The sequence below is a fragment of the Acomys minous genome (assembly GCF_964271855.1).
Source record: "Acomys minous genome assembly, chromosome: 20".
In the NCBI taxonomy this organism is placed as follows: Eukaryota; Metazoa; Chordata; class Mammalia; order Rodentia; family Muridae; genus Acomys; species Acomys minous.
This window is the reverse complement of record NC_140502.1, coordinates 11,677,505-11,698,284: the sequence shown is the minus strand read 5'-3', so window position 1 is coordinate 11,698,284 and position 20,780 is coordinate 11,677,505. Positions and strand designations below refer to the sequence as shown.

At 43.3% G+C, this 20,780-nt stretch overlaps 1 protein-coding gene across 1 annotated transcript in view; it reads right to left on the bottom strand.

Annotated features, from left to right (window-relative positions):
- LOC311590970 (NACHT, LRR and PYD domains-containing protein 4C-like) overlaps positions 1 to 18,274 on the bottom strand; it is a 36,047-nt gene extending 17,773 nt beyond the window's left edge. Inside the window, exons 1-3 of the mRNA XM_084770291.1 lie at positions 18,194 to 18,274; positions 6,866 to 7,148; positions 1,726 to 3,295 (exon numbers count right to left, since the gene is read on the bottom strand). Coding sequence (XP_084626417.1) covers positions 1,726 to 3,295; positions 6,866 to 7,142 — 1,847 coding nt within the window. The 5' untranslated portion in view covers positions 7,143 to 7,148; positions 18,194 to 18,274. The remainder of the gene's footprint in view (positions 1 to 1,725; positions 3,296 to 6,865; positions 7,149 to 18,193) is intronic.
- Between the last annotated feature and the right edge of the window lie 2,506 nt (positions 18,275 to 20,780).

Genomic DNA, 20,780 nt, shown 5'->3' with positions numbered 1-20,780 from the left:
ATGGTGGCTCATGCCTTTCATCCCAGGACTCTGGAGGCAGGCAGATGGATATCTGAGTTCCAGGCTTGCCCCAGCTATAGAGTGAGAGTCCGTCTCAAAAAAAAAATTAACAAAAATAAATATTAATAAGATCAAATAACATATCTTTAAAAGAGTCGATCCAGGGCTCAAAATAGAGCCTGCTTGACTGGAGGGCACTCAGTGGTTAATTTAAGAGTGCTTATGTTTCTTCAGAGAGTAAGAATTTGGATCCTAGAACCCACATCAGGAAGTTAGCTATGGCTCCAGGGGATCTGTCGCCCTCTTCTGGCCGCTGAGGGCATCTGCACTTACGTGCATGCTAACATGCAGCCACATACACATACAAAAAATAAATCTTAAAAAAGGGAAGCTGTTCTCAAGAGGTAAATTTGTTGTTTTTCCGCTTAACAGCTCTATTTTGTTTTTAAATGTATTATTTATTTATTTTTAAATTTTTTATTAATTTATTCTTGTTACATCTCAATGGTTATCCCATCCCTTCTGTCCTCCCATTCTTCCCTCCCTCCCATTTTCCCCTTATTCCACTCCCCTATGACTGTTCTTGAGGGGGATTTCCTCCCCCTGTATATGCTCATAGGGTATCAAGTCTCTTCTTGGTAACCTGTTAAAAACCAAGGAATTCCCGAAATTTGTGGACAAATGGATTGAGCTAGAAATGATCATAATGAGTGAGTTAACCCAGAAGCAGAAAGACTCAAATGGTATGTACTCATTTATATCTGCATATTAGCCCAAGGGGCATGTCCCACGAAAGCCTTCACTTACCAGGAAACTGGGACAGAGGGGAGGACATCCTATTGGGACTCTAGATGAGAGAAGCATGGGAGAATAGCAAAGTAGAAGGATCCAGAGGGTCCTAGAAACCTACAAGTAGAACATTATGATAGGCAGATTTGGGCCCAGGGGTCCCACTCAAACTAAGGCACCAGCCAAGGACAATACAGGTGGTAAACTTTAAAAAACTCCTACCCAGATCTAGCCAGTGGACAGAACATTCTCCACAGTTGAGTGGAGTGGGGTATGACTTTCACATGAACTCTGGTGCCTCATATTTGACCATGTCCCCTGGAGGGGGAGACCTGGTGGCATTCAGAGGAAGGATAGCAGGTTATAAATGTATTTTTTAAAAAGGTTTAAATTGAAATATAATTATGGGCTGGAGAGATGGCTCAGAGGTTAACAACACTGGCTGTCCTTCCAAAGACCCCGAGTTCAATTTCCAGGAACCATATGGTGGCTCACAGCCATCTATAATAAGATCTGGTGCCCTCTCCTGGCCTGCAGGCACACATGCAGACAGAATACTGTATAAATAGTGAATAAATAAATCTTAAGAAATAGAATTATATCACTTACCTCACTCTGCATCTGTTGTGCACTCTAAACTCAAGTTGACAGCCTATATATATGTATATATATATATATATATATATATATATATATATATATATGCATGGACAAATATCTATACACACATGTATACACAGAGATATGTATACCTATAAATACACACACAACCTGCTGAGTCTGTTTTTGTTGTTTGTGTGTATGTGTTTTCTAGGCTGACCACTAGCCACTGGACAAACAGTGAGGGTGAGTTTTGAATCACAAGTCTATATAAATCAACAAAATACACAGAGACAGGCTCTGAAAGTGGGACAGAAAGATAGCGAATGGACTCACGGATCACTTTCTTCTTGTAGTCCAAGCAGGACAATGTGAGTTGAAAAGGACAGTTTCTTCAGTGTAGAACAGTGTTTTAAGCAGTAGGCAGCAACAATAAAATCAGAATAATTCTTAGCCACAAAGTTAAGCTGTTCCACACAGTTCATAGCTTGCACTAAGAAGCCTTCGTCTTCCATCTCAAACAGACAGTAAAACAACTTCATGCCGTCTATTTGCTCTTGAAGCTCCCCATTGCCATGTAACGCTGCCAGGCACTGATACAGCTGACCCTTTATTTCCTGGGACAGCTGGTGGCCAAAAAACGCCTCCAGCTTCTCTTGTTCCGATTCCTGCAAAAGGCCAAAGATGAAACCGCCCAAAAAAATCCATTGTGTTTTGACTTTCCTTAGGAACGTAAACATGAGCGTCTCCAAGCTTTTAACGTCCCAACAAGGGTGGTGCTCAGGGTTCCTCATAAGATAAAAGATGGCGGCACAGAACTCCTGGACGGTCGGGTGGAGGAACCTGTAAGAGTTTTCGGATTCCTTGCTCTTTAGAAGCATCCTCATGTCCAGCAGTGTGGGGATGTCAGAGCTGACGAGCCCATTCCTCACGAGAGCCTCCTCGTTAAACACAAAGGTTTCAGTCCACACGCCCTCCACGGCCAGGGAACACAAGCCCCACAGCTGGTCTTGGCTTTTCTTACTTGGATAAGGGGCGCTTTGGGGAGTGAACAAATTCAAGACGTGAGTGGAATACAGGGAGGTGGCACGTCTGCAGGTGGCCACTGGGTCCCTTCCCTTCTCTATTTCGCTCTTCACGCAAGTGGCCACCATCCAGCAGAGCAGGGGGACCTGACACAGAGCGAACAGCTGCTCATTTTCCCTCACCGAGCTGAAGGCCTCCTGGGTTCTGCTCTTGTCTTGGAACAAGCTATGGAAATACATCTTAATATAGTTCTCACTGAATCCCGTCATTATTTTTCTGTACGTGCACTCAACCTTGCCCTTCATTTTCTCAAAAGTCTCTGGGGTAGCTGCGATGAGGACAGAGCATTCTGGGAGGAGCTTCCTCCTGAGCAAACTGCTCAGCAGTATATGTACCGGCTGCTTCTCCGTCCAGTTGTCACACAGCTCCGATTCCCGTTCGGTCAAATCGCACCTCATCACTTCTAGGCTGTCGATGATAAATAAGAGTTTCTTGGGCTGGGATAGTATCTCCACTGTGGGAGCCGAGGGGCCGGGCCACTTTCTGGAGATCAGTTCGGCCAGGCTCGCTGTCTCCAACTGCTTCAGGTCCTGACAGCAGAAGTAGAAGATGTAGGAGAATTCGTTTCGAAACACCAGGCCTTTTGACCAGGCCAGCATCAGCTTTGTCAACAGCCATGTCTTGCCAATTCCTGCCACTCCTTGCAGGAACACCATTTGTGGCTTCCTGCTAGTAGCATCTGACTCAATAAAGTCCACAAAATCACAGTCATCCTGGGTGGATTTCTGCGTAGAAAACTCTTCAATTTTGACGCTGAAATGTCTGGGCCAATCATGGGTGAGCTTCTTGTTCAAATGAGCTTGATATAACTTTGAGTGTCCTGAGTCAGTGAGCACAAGACAAAAAAAAAAATCTATAACATGTCAAAGCCAAGTTATAATTCACCCATACATAATCTGACCTTGCTGTTTTCATTCACAGAGTGTACCCTTAAAATAGATTGATTTTATAATTATGCATGTGTTGCTGGGTTCTTGTGGAGGTCAGAGGCATTACATCCCCACCTGGAGCTGAGCCACAGCTGTCTATGAGCCACCTCACGTGGGCGCTAGGAGTTGAACTCGGGTCTTCTGCGACAGTGAGACACGCTCCTAGCCACCGAGTCATTTCCTCAGTGCCCTTGGGATGTGTGTTCCCAGGTGTCTGGAAGCTGTGGGCTCAGAGCAATGCTGGTTAGCGTGAGGAGATTTTTTTCACTGGCCGTGGAGCACAGCTCGCATTTCTGAGTGTCGGGAATGTTCTACTGTTAAACCATCATGTGCTGACTCAGATGATGGCACGGAAAGTGGGGTTGCCCCTCTCCCCCATTTCAGACCCAGACATGTCTCGGTCAAATGCCTTCTGTGCGTTCTTGTCTGCGATGGGCTGAGCCCTAACTCTGTAGCCGGAAGGGAAGAGAATAAAAGAGCTCAAGAGCCAAAATGCCACGCCCTTGAGAACAGCTAAAACACGAAGTGTTTCTCACAGATGTTATGACCTTTTATCTACCCGATATAAAAGTGCTTGCGGTGGGGAAAGAAGTGTGAACTAGAGCCATGGGAAAATCAGCCATGGAGGGAGAGACAGCTCAGCTGGGAGCCCCAATGACTCCACCTCCCCCAGCTGGTCCCTCCTGGATGCTGTGATGCTGTGATGATGTCATGAGAGCCTGATCTGACAACGTAACTTTCCTACCATTGTTTGCTCTTTCAGTTGGGAACATCACCTGAGAGGGTGCGCTCTGCTCTGCTTGAGAACTCCAGGTGTCTGCTGCCTTAGGTTAGAAAGTCATCCCCAGTCAATTTCTATTGGCTGTTTTGAGTTGCCAATTTGATGATTTTTTAAAATATCATTTGCCTCTTTGCCTGCCTGCTTGCCTTTCTCTTTCTCTCTACCTACCCTCCTATCATTTATTTCTATCATCTGCTATTTATTATTTTACTTTAACTTGCTACATAGTTAACATATATTAATATATATTATATATATGATATATTTATTCAAAAGCAAAAGCATAGCTATCATAGATAATTCTCCAGACCATATAGAACCCTGTGCTGTGCACGGCTGGCTGCCCCACTAGGAAAGCAGAAAGACCAACTAGGTGTGGCACACTGCATGGCCCTGCCCCCTCCAAACACAAAATGAATGTCTGTCAACCTCTGCCACATACACAGATGCACACACCTAAGAGAGAGTAATTACATGGTTGTCATGACAGCACACAACAGTAAAAAAAAAACTGTATCACTATCAACAGAAGATTGACTACATTATAATGAAAAGAGATACTATCACACTGACATTAAACGTATAGAATAACAGGGCTGGAGAGATGGCTCAGCAGTTAAGAGCACTGGCTACTCTTGAAGACTGGAGAATGGTTTCCAACACACACACACACATCAGGTGGCTCACAACAGCCTATGGCCCAGCTCCAGAGGGTCTGGCCTCTGCAGGCACTGCACTCACACGCAGATCCCACACACATCCATGTACACATGTAATTTTTAAAAATATACCTTAAAATGTTCAACATACACCATATCTCATATATACACATATATGTTATATATACATACATACATACATATATATATATATATATAAGAAAAAGGAGGAGGTATTTAGGGGTCCAGAGGGAACTAGTGGGAGGGAAAAGAGTACAGAGAGTCACCGTGGGGAAATAATGCAAGCAAAGCACGATGATTCATAAACAACACACGTGTACGCACTTTATACTGAAACACTTTGTAGGCCAAGGACAACAGTTAATTTTAAAAATATGCTCAATAAAAGTAAAAGGTAGATTGGGCAATCGTGGAGACCGAGGAAAACCCAGACAAACTGCAGGTGTAAAATGTCTTAGCTAAACTTAAGATGTCTCAGGGGCATTTGCCATCAAGCCTGATGACCTCAGTTTGGTCCCCGAGACCAATGACAGAAACAGAATTAACTGTGCCAAGTTGTCCTCTGACCTCCACTTGTGCACCATGGTGTGCAAATGTGTATGCGTATACACACAATACGTGTAAAGTGCCAATGTGTATGTGTGTATATACACAATTAATGTAAAAGAAGGTAAAAAAAAAGAAGCCAACAGGTGGGTTTGTTATTGCTTAGAAGCAGCTGAACAGGGAATGGAAGGCCTACCTAAGGAGAGCTAGAAAGGAAAGGCAGCCTAAGGCACAGACAAAAAGATAAAGAGAGGTACACACAAGGCATTGTATGAAGATCCCACAAGTGGGGGTGGGTGAGGGAAGGCTCAGTGCTTCAGAAGAGCTGGTTCAGTTCCAAGCGTGCACAGTCTGCAGGCCAAGTACCAGAAGACCTGATGTCCTCTTCTGCCCCCCCCCCCCGAAGGGCACTGCCCACACATGGTGCACATGCATGCGTGCAGGCACTCACACACACACACACACACCACAGTTCCTAACTGTTCTTGTATGATTTATTCATACATTAAAGATTTAATATGTGCAGCTGGAATCCCAGAACGTGAGATAGAAAGGGCAGCACCGCAGAGACAACTTTTGAACAAATAAAGGATGAGGAGGAAGGACTGTTTTCTAGCCACAGATCAAAGATTACCAGCGAATCCCAAGCAGAATGAGCTTAGGAAAAAAAATCCAATGTCTAGGCTTCTCATAGTAAGACGATGGCACCTCCAAGACAAAGACATGAATTGAACCTTAAAGCATCCATGATCTCTTATACCAGGATAAATAAACGTGCGACTCTTAAGATCATAGTGTTTATGAAAGATGGCTTTTTCTGTGGTAAGGAGAAGGCTTAGGACCCCTTGAAACTCGAGTTACAGATGCTTGTTAACCACTGTGTAGGTTCTGGACACTGAGCCCAGGTTCTCAGTAAGATCAGGCATTCTTAACCACTGGGTCATCTCTCTAGCACCTCTCTCTCATTTTTTTTGGAGACAACGTTTCTCAGGTGGCTTAGAAAAGCTGAGTGGCCAGCTGGCGACCATGCCTGACTTCTATGTGGTTGCTGAGGTCCGAAGTCAGACTCTGATGTTTACATAGCAAGCCCTTTACAGATCGAGCCGTCTCCCTAGACCTCATAAGTATAATCTACAGCAGGTGTTTTCTGTTGCTGCTGCCTAAACCCACAGAGCTACCACTTCCCTCTTAAGAGTTAAGTCTCCAGTTTAGACGTGAGAGGGAAATGACTCATGTTCTTGGGAGAAGTTTAACAATCTAGGTCAGGGCATGATGCCCTCCTACATTTGACCACACAGACTGGAGCTACCATGTGCACGTGAAGCTGCCTCCTTCCTCCAGGAGAACAGTGTCCCTTGGCACCCGCTGGCCCTATGGTAGACCGGCATGAGGAACAGCTATCAAAATGATGGCAAGGTCCTCACTCGATGTAAAGAAAGCTTTGGCCAACTCACCAGCAATCTCCCTTGCTGCCTTCTCACTGAGATCCTTCCTGTTCATCTTCTGGAAGATTTGGAAGGTCACCTCCCAGGCTTGCTTCTCCTCATAATGTTTCATCAGTAAGTTGGCAAGCTCTTCCCGAGACGCCTTCTTCACTTCGGTCCAAGAAATCTGTTTCAGCCCCAACTGCAGAGTCTCCTGTTTGAGGGACTCCTTAAACTTCACAAACTCCTTCTTGTTTAGCTCTTCCAAATACCACATGAGGCCAAAATCAGAAAAGAAAGATGCCATCCTGACCTGAGGAAGATAAGACACGTCTTCAGAGAGATGAGTACCGGGAGCAGAATCAGACAGGACCACACCTTTAATCTCAGCATGCAGGGAGGCAGAGGCAAGTGGATCGCTGTGATTTTGATGCCAGCTTGGTCTACAAAGTGAGTCGAGGGCAGCCAAGGCAACACACAGAAACCCTGTCTGGGGAAAAAAAAACACTTGTGAGCACGAAGGGGGCGTGGTTAGGAGGAGGGAGAGAGGGAGGGAGAGAGGGAGGAGGGAAATAGGGGGAGGGGGAGAACGAGAATATGAATGAGTCAGGACCTGTGGGAAAATCAGGTAAGCAGCTGAGTTACTTTTTAAAAAAAATGGGGTCAAAGGGCTTTGCAAGTGGGAGGATGTAAGTTGGGTCCTCAGCATTCACGTAAGCAGCACAGGTTGCAGCCACAAAGCCTCCAACCGACAATATGGCCTGCCCTCAAGATGTGCTGGGGGGAATGGCGGTGCAGAACTTGCAGGAGTGGTCGATGAATGGTCCAACTTTTGAGGCCCATGTCATGAAAGTGAGCCCGTGTCTGACACTGCGTAGATGGCCAGGAACCAGAGGCTGGTCAGCCCAGAGACTCAGGATAGAATCAAATATAACTAGCAAATGGAAAAAAAAAAGTCAATGAAATGATTCCTAACGATATTCTGGTATACCCATAGGTCAGTGCCTAGCCTAGTTATCATCAGAGAGGCATCAGCCAGCAACTGAGAGGAACAAATGCAGAGACCAAAAACAAACACTAGGTGTAGCCAGGGGAACCTCATAGAAGATGGGAAGGAGCCAGAGGGGTCAAGGACACCATGAAAACACAACCCACAGAATGAACTAAGCACGGCTCATAGAGGCTCACAGAGACTGAAGAGACAAGTGCCGAGCCTGCATGGATGGGGGCTAGGTCCTCTGCCTACATATTATGGTTGTGAAGCTTGGTATTCTTGTGGAATCTCTAACAGCAGGAATGAATGGGGGGTTGTTATCTCTGGCTCTTTTGCCTGCTTTTGGGACCCTTCTACTACTGGGATGCCTCGACCATCCTTGATATGAGGGTTTGTGCCTAGTCTTATTGTAATTTGCTATTCTGTGTTCAGTTGATGTGCCTGGAAGGCCTGCTCTTTTTTTTTTAAGGGAAATGGTAGAGAACAGATCTAGGGGAGAAGAGAGGTGTGTGTGAGGGGCACTGGGAGGAGTGGAGGTAGGGGAAACTGGTCAGGATATAATGTATGTACCAAAAGAAGAAGAAGGAGGAGGAAGAAGAGGAAGAGGAGGAGGAGGAGGAAGAGGAGGAGGAGGAGGAAGAGGAGGAGGAGGAAGAGGAGGAGGAGGAGGAGGAGGAAGAGAAGAAGAAGAAGAAGAAGAAGAAGAAGAAGAAGAAGAAGAGAGGAGGAGGAGGAGGAGGAGGAGAATACTACTACTACTACTACTACTACTACTACTAATAATAATAATAATAATAATAATAATAATAATAATAATAATCAGGATGTGATGGCACAGCCCCGTAATCCTAGCTCTGGGGAGGCAGACACAGGAAGATCCCTGGGTCCTGCTGGCCAGATTGTCTAGCCATATTTGGTGAGACTCAGGGTTACTGAGAGATCTTGTCTTAAAATTAAGGTGGAGAGTAACTGATTGCACTATCTGGCTTCCACACAAAACACTCCCCACCCCATCTCCACTCATCACTCATCCATTTGGTCACTAACATATTGCACACTACCCTGTTCACTATGGGTGATAAATAAAGGCAGGAAGTTTTCAGTATGGGCTCAGTTGAGCTCTCATCCCACTGAAAGGCATATCAGAGATTTGCATTATGATTCATAACAGTAGCAAGATTACACATGACATAACAATGGGATAACATTATGGTTGACGGTCGCCACAACGTGAGGAACTGTATTAAGGGGTCACAGCATTAGGAAGGTTGAGAACCACTGGGCTAAAATAACGTATTATCTTGATTCTCTGGAACTCTTCTCTCCTTTCTTAGAAGATACTCATTATAAAGTCACCACGTTAAAACTTTGCGGTTTTGAAATGCCTTTAATTTTTAACCTTACTGCAAATAACATCTCTTAAAAGCATTTTGAAATACTTTGTGTATATGATGTGTGGTGCATATGCATGATGTGTGTGTGTATGTGTTTGTGTGATGTATGTGTGTATGTATCACATGTGCCCGCAGAGGCCAGAAGAAGGTATCAGACAGCTGGAGTGACAGGCTGTTGTGAGCCATTCATGTGGGAGCCAAACACAGGTCCTCTGGAAGAGCAGCAAACATTCTTTTTTATTTTTTTTTACATTTTAAAAAAGATTTATTTATTTGTTTATACAGTGTTCTGCATGCATGTTAGCTAGTACACCAGTAGAGGGGCACCAGATCTCAGTATAGGTGGTTGTGAGCCACCATGTGGTTCCTGGGAATTGAACTCAGTACCTTTGGAAGAGCAGACAGGGCCCTTAGCCACTGAGCCATCTCTCCAGCCCAAGCAGCAAACACTCTTAATCACTGAGCTGTCTCTCCAGCCCCACAAATCACACTCTTTCAGCACTGTTAGAAAAAAGTGTGTTGTGTTTGTGTGTGTGTGTGTGTGTGTGTGTGTGTGTGTGTGTGTGTGTGTGTGTTGGGGGTTATTTCTTATCAACCTTTAGAGGTGTAACTTGAGAGCCATCAAGGTCTTATGTGTACCCTTTGCAAAGAAACTGTGAGTCCCCCTGAGAAGCCCATTTCCTATTTGGTATGTTCTACACTGTCCCCTCTGGAGCATTGTCTTTTTGTCCAAGTCAGGGTTTCTCTGCATGTAGCCTTGGCTGTCCTAGAACTCACTCTGCAGACCGGGCTGGCCTCCAACTACAGATTTCTCTGCCTGTTTCTGCCTCTGAAGTACTAGGATTAATGGCTGGTGCTGCTGCTGCTGCTACCACCACCATCTGGCCACTTTTCTTTTTTTTTTTTTTTTAAAGAAATCCAACTTGGCTTCATATCTGGCTTGCTCTGAAATTAATTTCTTTATTGAAGCCACAAATACTGGTGTTGCCTGGGTTGGGGGGATGCCTGAAAGAATCCCCCAGGCAGATGTCAGTAGGGTGTGAAGCTGTGTTACTATCATTAATAACAACCCAACTGGATCAGACACCATAGGAAGAGGTTAACTGTTAGGTTCAGACCAGCTTTCTGCTCAGGCCACCACACCTATATCAGCTCCTCCCTTCTCATGGTCACCGTAAAAAAAAAATAAATTGCTATGGTTCATTCTCAGTGTGCTGTGAACTCAGAGATCATAAAATACACCAGAAACAGATTGAAACCAGGATGCCTTAGCCCCATCTCTCCTCTAACTTTGAGCCTGGCATTCTGCAGAGCTGCAAAGTTACAGGCAGTCTCCTTGCGACTAAAGCTGCGACACAAACAAAGAAACAAAACCCAGAAGAAAACAGAAAAAAACATGGCTGTGGTCTCAACTGTGAATATTCCTTAGATATGGCTTTGCTTTCTGAAATGCTATAATGGGGAATTTGGGAACCCAGATCTAGCCAATGGACAGAACATTCTCCACAGTAGAGTGGAGAGTGGGATATTACTTTCTCACGTACTCTGGTGCCTCACATTTGACCACGTCCCCTGGAGGGGGAGACCTGGTGGCACTCAGAGGAAGGACAGCAGGTTACCAAGAAGAGACTTGATACCCTATGATCATATGGAGGGGGAGGTAATCCTCCTCAGGAACAGTCATGGGGTGGGGAATAAGGGGAAATTGGGAGGGAGGGAAGAATGGGAGGATACGAGGGATAGGATAACCATTGAGATGTAACAAGAATAAATTAATAATAAAAAAAAGAGTTTAAATGCCAGAATACAGGAAGGAGAACTTTGAAAAACTGTCCCCCGGGACATGATGTAGCTGTCTCACCTACAAGCTCACAGTGGCTGTGGCTGCCTGAATGAGATCAAGCGAGTCAACACTGTAGAATGGGATGGGAGAGGGGGTGATAGGACCCCACTCTTTTTTTAAGACCCCACTCTTAACCGAGGAGCTATTGGCACCGATAGCTACTGAGAAAGAGAATTGTTGTTCCTTGGGGGAGGGGCAGCCACTGGTACGATGCCAGTGTTCAAGTGAGTGACCCCATAGCTGTACACATATGGGCCACACTAACTGGACTACATTCTCAGCTTAAAATTTTATAAGCAAGTTATATACACATATGCTTTAAGTAAGAAACAACAAACAAGCCAACCCAAACCAGAAAAAAAAACCCAGTAACAAATGAAAAAGAGACAGAGAGAAAGAGAGAGACTCAAAGTCAGTAGATTCTTCAAGAATATCCACTAGGTCTAAATAAAAAAATTAAAATAAGCCAGGTCATGGTTGCACACTCTTTTGATCTTCCACCACCAACATTAAAAAATAAAAAAAGCAAGAGCTAACAACCACTGGTTATTAATATCTCTCTACATCAATGGCCTCAACACCCCAATAAAAAGCACAGGCTAACAGAATGGATGCAAAAACAGGACCTACCATTCTACTGAATACAAGAAACACCCCTCAGCAATAAAGATAGACATTACCTCAGAGTAAAGGGTTGGAAAAAAGGTATTCCAAGCAAAGGCACCCAAAAAGCAAGCTGGAGTATTTAATAAAATAGACTTTCAACCAAAACTAATCAAAAGAGTTGGGGAAGGACACTTCATTCTCATCAAAAGAAAAATCCACCGAGGATGTCTCAATCCTGAACATCTATGCCCCAAACGTAGGAACACTCACACTCAAAGAAACATAATTAAAGCTTAAATCACACATCGAAGCCCACACATTAATAATGGGAGACGTCAACACCCCACACTTACCAATAGACAGATCATTAAGGCAGAAACTAAATGTAGAAACAAGGATACTAATAGACATCATGAATCAAATGGACCTAACTGATATCTACAGAACATTTCACCCAAACACAAAAGAATATTCCTTCTTCTCAGCACCTCATGGCAACTTCTCCAAAACTGACCATACACTTGGGTCACAAAGCAAATCTCAACTGATACAAGACTGAAATAACACCATGCATCTTATCAGAACACCATAGATTAAAGCTGGAACTCAGTAACACCAGAAACAACAGAAAACCTTACAAACTTATGCAAACTGAATGAATTCTTACTCAATGACCGCTGGGTCAGGGATGAAGTAAAAAAAGAAAAATTAAAAACTTCCTAGAATTCAATGAAAACGGAAGGCACAGCATAAACAAACTTATGGAACACAACGGAAGCAATGCTAAGAGGAAAGTTCATACACTAAGCACCTTTATAAAGAAATTGGAGAGATCCCATACTAGCAACCAAACAGTACAACTGAAAGCTCTAGAACAAAATGAAGCAAATACACCCAAGAGGAGTGGATGGCTGGAAATAATCAAATTCGGGGGTGAAATCAATAAATTAGAAACAAAGAGAAATGAAAAGAATCAATGAAAGAGCTAGTTCTTTGAGAAAATAAAAAAGATAGACAAACCATTAGCCAAACTAACTAAAAGGCAGAGGAAGAGTACTCAAATCAACAAAATCAGAAGTGAAAAAGAAAAAAAAAAAAAAACCCAGACACCCAGACACCAAGGAAATCCAAAGAATCATTAGGTCTTATTTCAAAAGCCTATATGACATAAAATTTGAAAGTTTAAATGAACTGGACAATTTTATTGATAGCTACCAATTAACAAAATTGAGTCAAGATCAGGTAAGCAAATTAAATAGTCCTATATCTCCTAAGAAAATAGAAGCAGTCATCAAAAGTATCCAAACCAAAAAAAAAAAAAAATCCAAGGGCTGTTTGGATTCAGCACAGAATTCTACCACACTTTCAAAGAGATAATACCAATTCTCTTCAAACTATTCCACAAAAGGGAAGCAGAAGGAACATTACCAAACTCATTCTATGAGGCCACAGTCACCTTGAAACCTAAATCACACAAAAACTCAACCAAGAAAGAGATTTTTCAGACCAATTTCTCTTATGAGCATTGATGCAAAAATAATAAAATACTCACAAACAGAATCCAAGAACACATCAAAAATATCATTCACCATGACCAAATAGGTTTCATCCCTGGCATCCATATACAGAAATCCATCAATGTAATCCATTATATCAACAAACTGAAAGAAAAACCCACATGATCATCTCCTTAGATGCTGAAAAAGAATTTCACAAAATCCAACACCCATTCATGTTAAAAGTCTTGGGAGAGATGTGGCTACAATGCACATACCTAAACACAGTTAAGGCAATATACAGAAAGCCTACAGCCAACATCAAACTAAATGGAGAGAAACTTAAATCAATTCCATTGATATCAGGGAAGGCTGTCCACTCTCTCCCTATCTCTTCAATATCATACTTGAAGACCTAGTTAGTGCAATAGGACAACAAAAGGAAACCAAAGGGATAAATATTGGAAAGGAGGAAGTCAGAGTATGACTGTTTGCAGAAGGTGCTGCTAAGCACCTTCAGCAAAGTGGCTGGACACAAAACCAACTCAAAAAAAATCAGTATCCCTCTTTTACACAAAAGACAAACAGGCTGAGGAAGAAATTAGGGAAATGACACCCTTCACAATAGCCACAAACATCGTACAGTATCCTGGTGTAACTCTAACCAAGCAGGTGAAAGACTCGTATGAAAAAAAAAACACTTCAGGTCTCTGAAGAAAGAAATTGAAGAAGATAACAGAAGATGGAAAGATCTCCCATGCTCATGGATAGGTAGGGTTAACATAGTAAAAATGGCCACCTTACTGAAAGAAATCTACAGATTCAATGCAATTCCCATCAAAATGTTAACATAATTATTTACAGATCTTGAATGAACAGTTTTCAACTTCATATGGAAAAACATAAAACCCAGAATAGCTAAGACAATCCTACAATAAAAGATCTTTTGGAGGAGGTATCTCCATCCCTGATCTCAAGTTGTACTATAGAGCAACATTAATAAAACCTGCATGTTACTGGCATAGAAACAGACAGGTGGATCAATGAAATAAAATTGGAAGACCAAGAAATAAACCCACACACCTATGTACACTTGATTTTTTGACAAAGAAGCCAAAACCATACAATGGAAAAAAAGATAGTATCTTTCAACAAATGGTACTGGTCTGACTGGATGTCTACATGTAGAAAATGCAAACCGATCCATATTTATCACCCTGCAAAAACTCATGTTCAAGTGGATTAAAGACATCAACATAAAACCAGATACACCAAATCTATCAGAAGAAAAAGTGGGGACGAGCCTTGCACTCATCGGTACAGGAGACAACTTCCTGAACAGCTCAGGCTCTAAGATCAACAATTAATAAATGGGTCCTCATGTAACTTAAAAGCTTCTGTAAGGCAAAGGGAAGCCCTGTCAATAGAACAAAACGACAGCCTACAGACTGGGAAAAGATCTTCACCAGCCCTACATCTGACAGAGTACTAATATCCAAAATATATAAAGAACTCAAGAAATTAAACACCACCAAACCAAATAATCCAACTAAAGAACTAAATAGAGGATTCTCAACAAAGGAATATTGAGTGGCTGAGAAAGACTTAAAGAAATGCTCAGTGTCCCTAGTCATTAGGGAAATGCAAATCAAAATGACTCTGAGATTCCATCTTACACCTGTCAGAATGGCTAAGATAAAAAAAAGAAAACCTCAATGACAGCACATGGTGGAGAAGATGTGGAGAATGGGGAACACTCCTTCTTTGCTGGTGGGGGTGTAAACTTGTACAACTACTTTGGAAATCTGGTGCTTTCTCAGAACTGGGGATAGCCCCCTGCCTCAAGACCCAGCTATACCACTCCTGGGCATATACCTGAAAGATGCTCCACCATACAACAAGGAAATCTGCTTACATTTTGTTCATAGCGTCTTTATTAAAAATAGCCAGAATCTGGGAACAAGTTAGATGCCCCTCAATTGAAGAATAGCTAAAAAAAATCAGTGGTACACTTACACAATGGAATACTACGTAGATATTAAAAACTAAGAAATCTTGAAATGCCGGCAAATGGATGGAACTAGAAATGATCATCCTGAGTGAGGTAACCCAGACCCAGAATGACAGGTATAGTACATACTCACTTATAAGTGGATATTAGCCACATAATACAGGATAACCAAACAGAAAGGACACTGGAAGCAGTTGAGGAGAAGGAACAGGACAGGAGCCCACCACAGAGGTCCTCTGAAAGACCCCGCACAGCAGTGGCTCAAAGCAGATTCTGAGACTCACAGCCAAACTTTGGGGTGGAGAGCAGGGAGTCTTATGAAAGAGTCGGGGAACAAAATGACCTGGAGGGTACAGGAGCTCCACAAGGAGACCAATGGAGCCAACACATTTGGGCAGAGGAGCGGCGGGGGGTGGGGTGGGGGTGGGGTGGGGGTAGGGAGTGCAGTGACTGATGCACCAATCAAGGACCATGTATGATGTGGACCAAGACTCTCTGCTCAGATGTAGTGGATAGGCAGCTGGGTCTCATAGTACAAGGAGTATCGACTACTTCTGACATGGACTCTGGTGCTTACACGTTGATCACTTCTCCCTGTGGCAAGGCCACAGAGGAAGAGGATACAAGTAGTCCAGGTGAGACTTGATAGGTTGGGGTCAGATGGTAGGGGAGGAGGGCTCCATATTTCTGAGGACTAGGGGAGGAGGGTGGGAACTGTACATGACAAGGGAGGGGGATACAACGGGGATATAAAATTAAAAAATAAATGTAAAAAAAAAACCAAAGAAATGTTAACACATTTTTAATATAAAAACTGCTATGAAAACACACCTAGACACTTAACAACAATAAAACATTAAGTGAGTTTGCTCATTTGTTTTTGGTTTTTAGAGACAGGGTCTCCCTGTGCAGCCCTGGCTACCCTGGAACTGAAACTGTAGACCCAGCTGTCCTCACCCAGTGGTCCTGGAACTCAGAGAACTGCCTGCCTCTGCTAGGATGAAAGGAAGGCTTCACCACACCCAGTCTTCTTAGTTTCTTTTTTTTTTTTAAACAGGGTTTCTTGTGCAGTCCTGGATGTCCTGGAACTGGCTCTGGAGAACCAGCCTGGCCTTGAACTCACAGAGCCTACTGTGCTTCCTGAGTGTGGGGATGATGTTTCTCATGTGACAATATATCTGCTTTCTTATTTATTTATATTTATTTTTAATTAGACGTTTTGTGGCCTCTCAAAGAATCTACTGACTTTAAATTTTTTTTGTCATTCATTATTATTTTATCTGTCTTTGGTGCTGGGACCAAGGGCATGTGCCATCACGCCAGGCTAAACGTTAAAGCTCTTATGTTGGGCCAGGTGTGGTGGCTCACGGCCTTTTAACCCCAGCACTTGGGAGGCAAGAGGCAGGTGGTTCTTTCTGAGCTCAGGTCAGCCTGGTCTCCAACTTGAGTCCCAGTCAGCCAGGGCTACACAGAGAAACTCCGTCCTGAAAAAACAAAACAAAACAACAAAAATTTATTATGTTGGGTAGCTGTACCCTGCCACTGTTCATATTGTGGCGTTGACATACTGTGGTTCTGAAAAAACAGCGTTTTTTATTTTCAGAACATAAACCATGGCTCACTTGTGGTGAACTCAGAGGTAAATTTGCAGGGGTCTCTATAGCGAAATGACATAAACTAAGATTTGGTTAAGGATGTGAGTTCACTGCTAGCATGTACAAAAGCCATCAGCAAAGCTGGGCGCCATGGCAAATGTCTTTAATCCCAGACGTCGGGGAAGCAGAGGCAGGTGGATTCTATCCCTAGCAGCACAGAAAATCAGGCGTGGTGGTGCACACCTGCAACCAGAACCTGGGATCTGAAAGCAGGGGGATTAGAAGTTCAGAGGCATCCTTGGCTATGCAGTGATTTTTGCAGCTAGCCCACAGTACTAGATACTCGACCTCAAGCCAACCAACTCCAATAACACCAAAAACTCTTAAGAATTGTATCACCTCATACTTTGTGAGTCTAGAGGTTCCAAGTCAGGGGTCAGCAGAGTCATGCTCCCTCACAGGGAACCCTTGGCCTGCCTCTTCTGAGCTCCTGGTTTGCTGAAAATCTCTGCCACTGTCTGTTTTCCTTGCAGCTACTTAACTCCTTGATTATCCCTTTATGGTCTCCACGTGTTCCAGGTCGACACAGTTAACCTTAGAACGACTAATTCTCTAACAGTTTTTTTGGCCACATTTTGAAGTATTAGAGGTCAGGACTCTGCTGTATTTATTTAGCCCAGAAGCCACAACTCAAAACTCCAGCCATCAGTAAAGCTGGGCACCATGGCAAATGTCTGTAATCCCAGAACTTGGGAAGCAGAGGCAGGTAGAACTCTGTGAGTTCAAGGCCAGCCTGGGCTATAAAAAGTGAGACCAGGCTAGCCAGGCAGGGGTGCTGCACGCCTTTAATCCTAGCACTTGGGAGGCAGAGGCAGAGGCAGGTGGTTTTCTGTGAGTTCGAGGCCAGCCTGGTCTACAAAGAGAGTCCAGGACAGCCAAGGGTACACAGAGAAACCCTGTCTCGAAACAAACAATAAACAAAAACAAACAACCCCCCCTCACAAAAAACAAAACCACCACCACCACCACCAACAACAACAACCAGGCCTTATTGGCATGAAAAGACAGTTTTTGCCCACTCATTTACCTATTAGCCAGGGTGGGAGGGGGGGTCTTTAAAGGATTATACCACTGAAATGGTGCATCAGGGATCTCTTGATGCGGGCACGAACCACGTGAAGGGTTTAGACACAACAACTGGGTGTGTCCACACCCGCCTGCTTCTCTGTGAGTTCTCCTGGTTCTCCGTCTCACACTCATGAATATAAATACATATCTCTACCCTGTACATTCTCAGGTATCCAGCCCTCAGGATGCCAATGCATGTTATTTTGCCTTTATATCTGGGAGGCCTCAGGAGCGCCTGTTCCTCCGAGGTCTCCAGCCCAGATGACCATCACGTGTGCTCCCTCTACTTACTTTGAAGTCGGGAAGAGCCAGATGAAGTCAGCAGGATTTTCTGTGGATCCAGTTACAGCAGGTGGTTGGAGGATTTCGGCCAGGGTGATTTTTGCTTTCCTTAAAGAAATAAAAAAATAAAGTTAAAAAGTTAAATATAGGGCTGGAGAGATGGCTCAGTGGTTAAGAACACTGACTGCTCATCCAGAGGTCCTGAGTTCAATTCCCAGCAACCGTATGGCTGCTTATAACCATCTATAATGTCATCTAATGCCCTTTTCTGTCATGCAGGCAAGCACTGTATACATAATAAATAAATAAATCTTTAAAAAGTTAAATATAAGTACATAAGAACCACAAAGTGGCTGGGCTACCCTGCTAAAGTAAGTCCAAACAGCCAGGACATAGGAGCCAAGTAGTCCTAGTGAGTCGGAATAAGAAAGAGGAAAAGAGGAAGAAAAACGAAGTGCAAACACCCCCCCCCTCCTCAAAAAGAAAATAACTGTATACAAAGAGAGGAAGCTGGAGACAAGACTTACTGACTCACCGCTGTGGGGCGTCCAGGTTAGTCCTTATATATGGCAGCTGGGCCGGGGAGAAAAAGTCTATGGTGCCATGGGATTGGCCGATGTGTCACTTCTTCTCATTGGTCGAGGGGGGCTTTTGGCAAAAGGAAGACAAATGTGATTGCTGTTGGAGGTTAGGTGGGTTTGGCAGGTCCTGGTGTTCTAGGAAGTAGCTGATATTGTGATGAATCTGGGTTGAGGATTCTGGATGAGCTCGGGGATCTCCGAGGCTTCTGACTCTTCGGAACCCCTCCAATATCTCCGAAAAGGAAGCTGAGATGGATCCCTTTGTCATCTTTGCATGTTCTTAATCATTCTGTGTGTGTTGTCACTACTTAGCATTTACGAGGCGCATGAAAATGAGGGTAGGCAGTTTTTCTGTCTCCCTCTCCATGGACTGTGTAGTCCAGGCTGGCCTTCAACTCGGTCTCCTCCTGCCTCAGCCTCTGCTACTTAGGACTGCAGGTGTGTACAGCACTTGTGGGTAAATTTCAAGTTCTAACTGTGATTACCAAGGTTCATTCTTTTCTTTCCTCGCCTTAGGCAACCCAATGTCAAGTACGGTTTGAAAATATTAAACTGATGAGGGAATAGCAGTGAGACAGCTCAGCTGGTTGTACTTGATGTGAAGCCTTGTGGTCCTGAGTTTGATCTCTGCGATCCACCTGGTGGAAGGAGAAAACTTCTGTAAATTGTCCTCTGATCCACTCACACACAATATGTAGGTGAATAAATAAATATAGTAAATTTTAAAAAGTGGTACATCCCAGGAATAAAGAACTCGTTGGTATTAAATGACTTTTACTGTGTACAATTAATGTTCCTCTATTTTATTATAAGTTATTATTAATCACTTGTTATGCCTAAGGTCTAGATTAAACTAATGTGGGTATATTTATTGAAAAGTATACAAGGTTCCATCCTATCTGAGTCTCATCCATTCAGTGGGCAGCTTTGAATGGGTGTCTAAAAACAATGTAAGTATAATATATATATGTATATATATATTATATATAAATAATGAGATGGCCAGATTTTTACATAAACTTTATATTGATCAAAGCACACACACACACACACACACACACACACACACACACACACATACAGACACACACACACACACACACACACACACACACACACACACACATAATAGCTATCTGAGTATGGTATGGTCCTTGAGCTTGTCAGTCAAATGCACTATGGAGCTAGAGTTATCACTGTCCCCTGTTCAGTCCAATGTTGTTAATGTCATGCAGCACCACCCACCCTGGGCAAAAAAGAAAAAAAAAGAAAAAGAAAAAAAAAAGCTGTGGCAATGCCTCACAACCTGAGTTTGCTCCTGGGGAGTCACTCACTTGGTGGAAAGAAAGAACTGACTCTCTTGAGTTGTCCTCTGACCTCTACATGTAGACAGAGGAAAACACACACACCACACACCACACACCACACACACACACATACTTTTAAAAGAGGTATCTTTTTAAATCCTCCTCAACAAAGAACAGACTAAGAGAGATCACTGTCACACCTGTGCATTTCTAGGCCAGCCTTGGCACCTCAGAAGTCTTGCTCACTGCAGGTTTTCACAGGAATTCCTAATTGGGTATATTTATTGAAAAATATACAAGGTTCCATCCTATCTGAGTCTCATCCATTCAGTGGGCAGCTTTGAATGGGTGCCGAAAAAATATAAGTGTATAATATATATATATATAAAATGTGTGTATAAATAGATAATGAGATGGTCAGATTTTTATATAAACTTTATATTTCTTTCATCATAAGGTTTTGGGGCCTCTGCTTTGGACCTCTTTATTGAGTTAATTCCTAATTTACAAAGACAGATAGATGTGACATCTTTTGTATTTGCCCCTTTTGTGACTGAGAGCACCATCACTTTTTCTTTGTTGTGCATGACGGGAGGAGTCACAGTCAGCAACAGTACCCAGAACACTTGGCTGATTTGGGCAGACTGCTGCAGGTGGGGACAGGTCCTCAGCAATGGTTAGGGATGCCCAGGTGATTTCAGCTTCCAG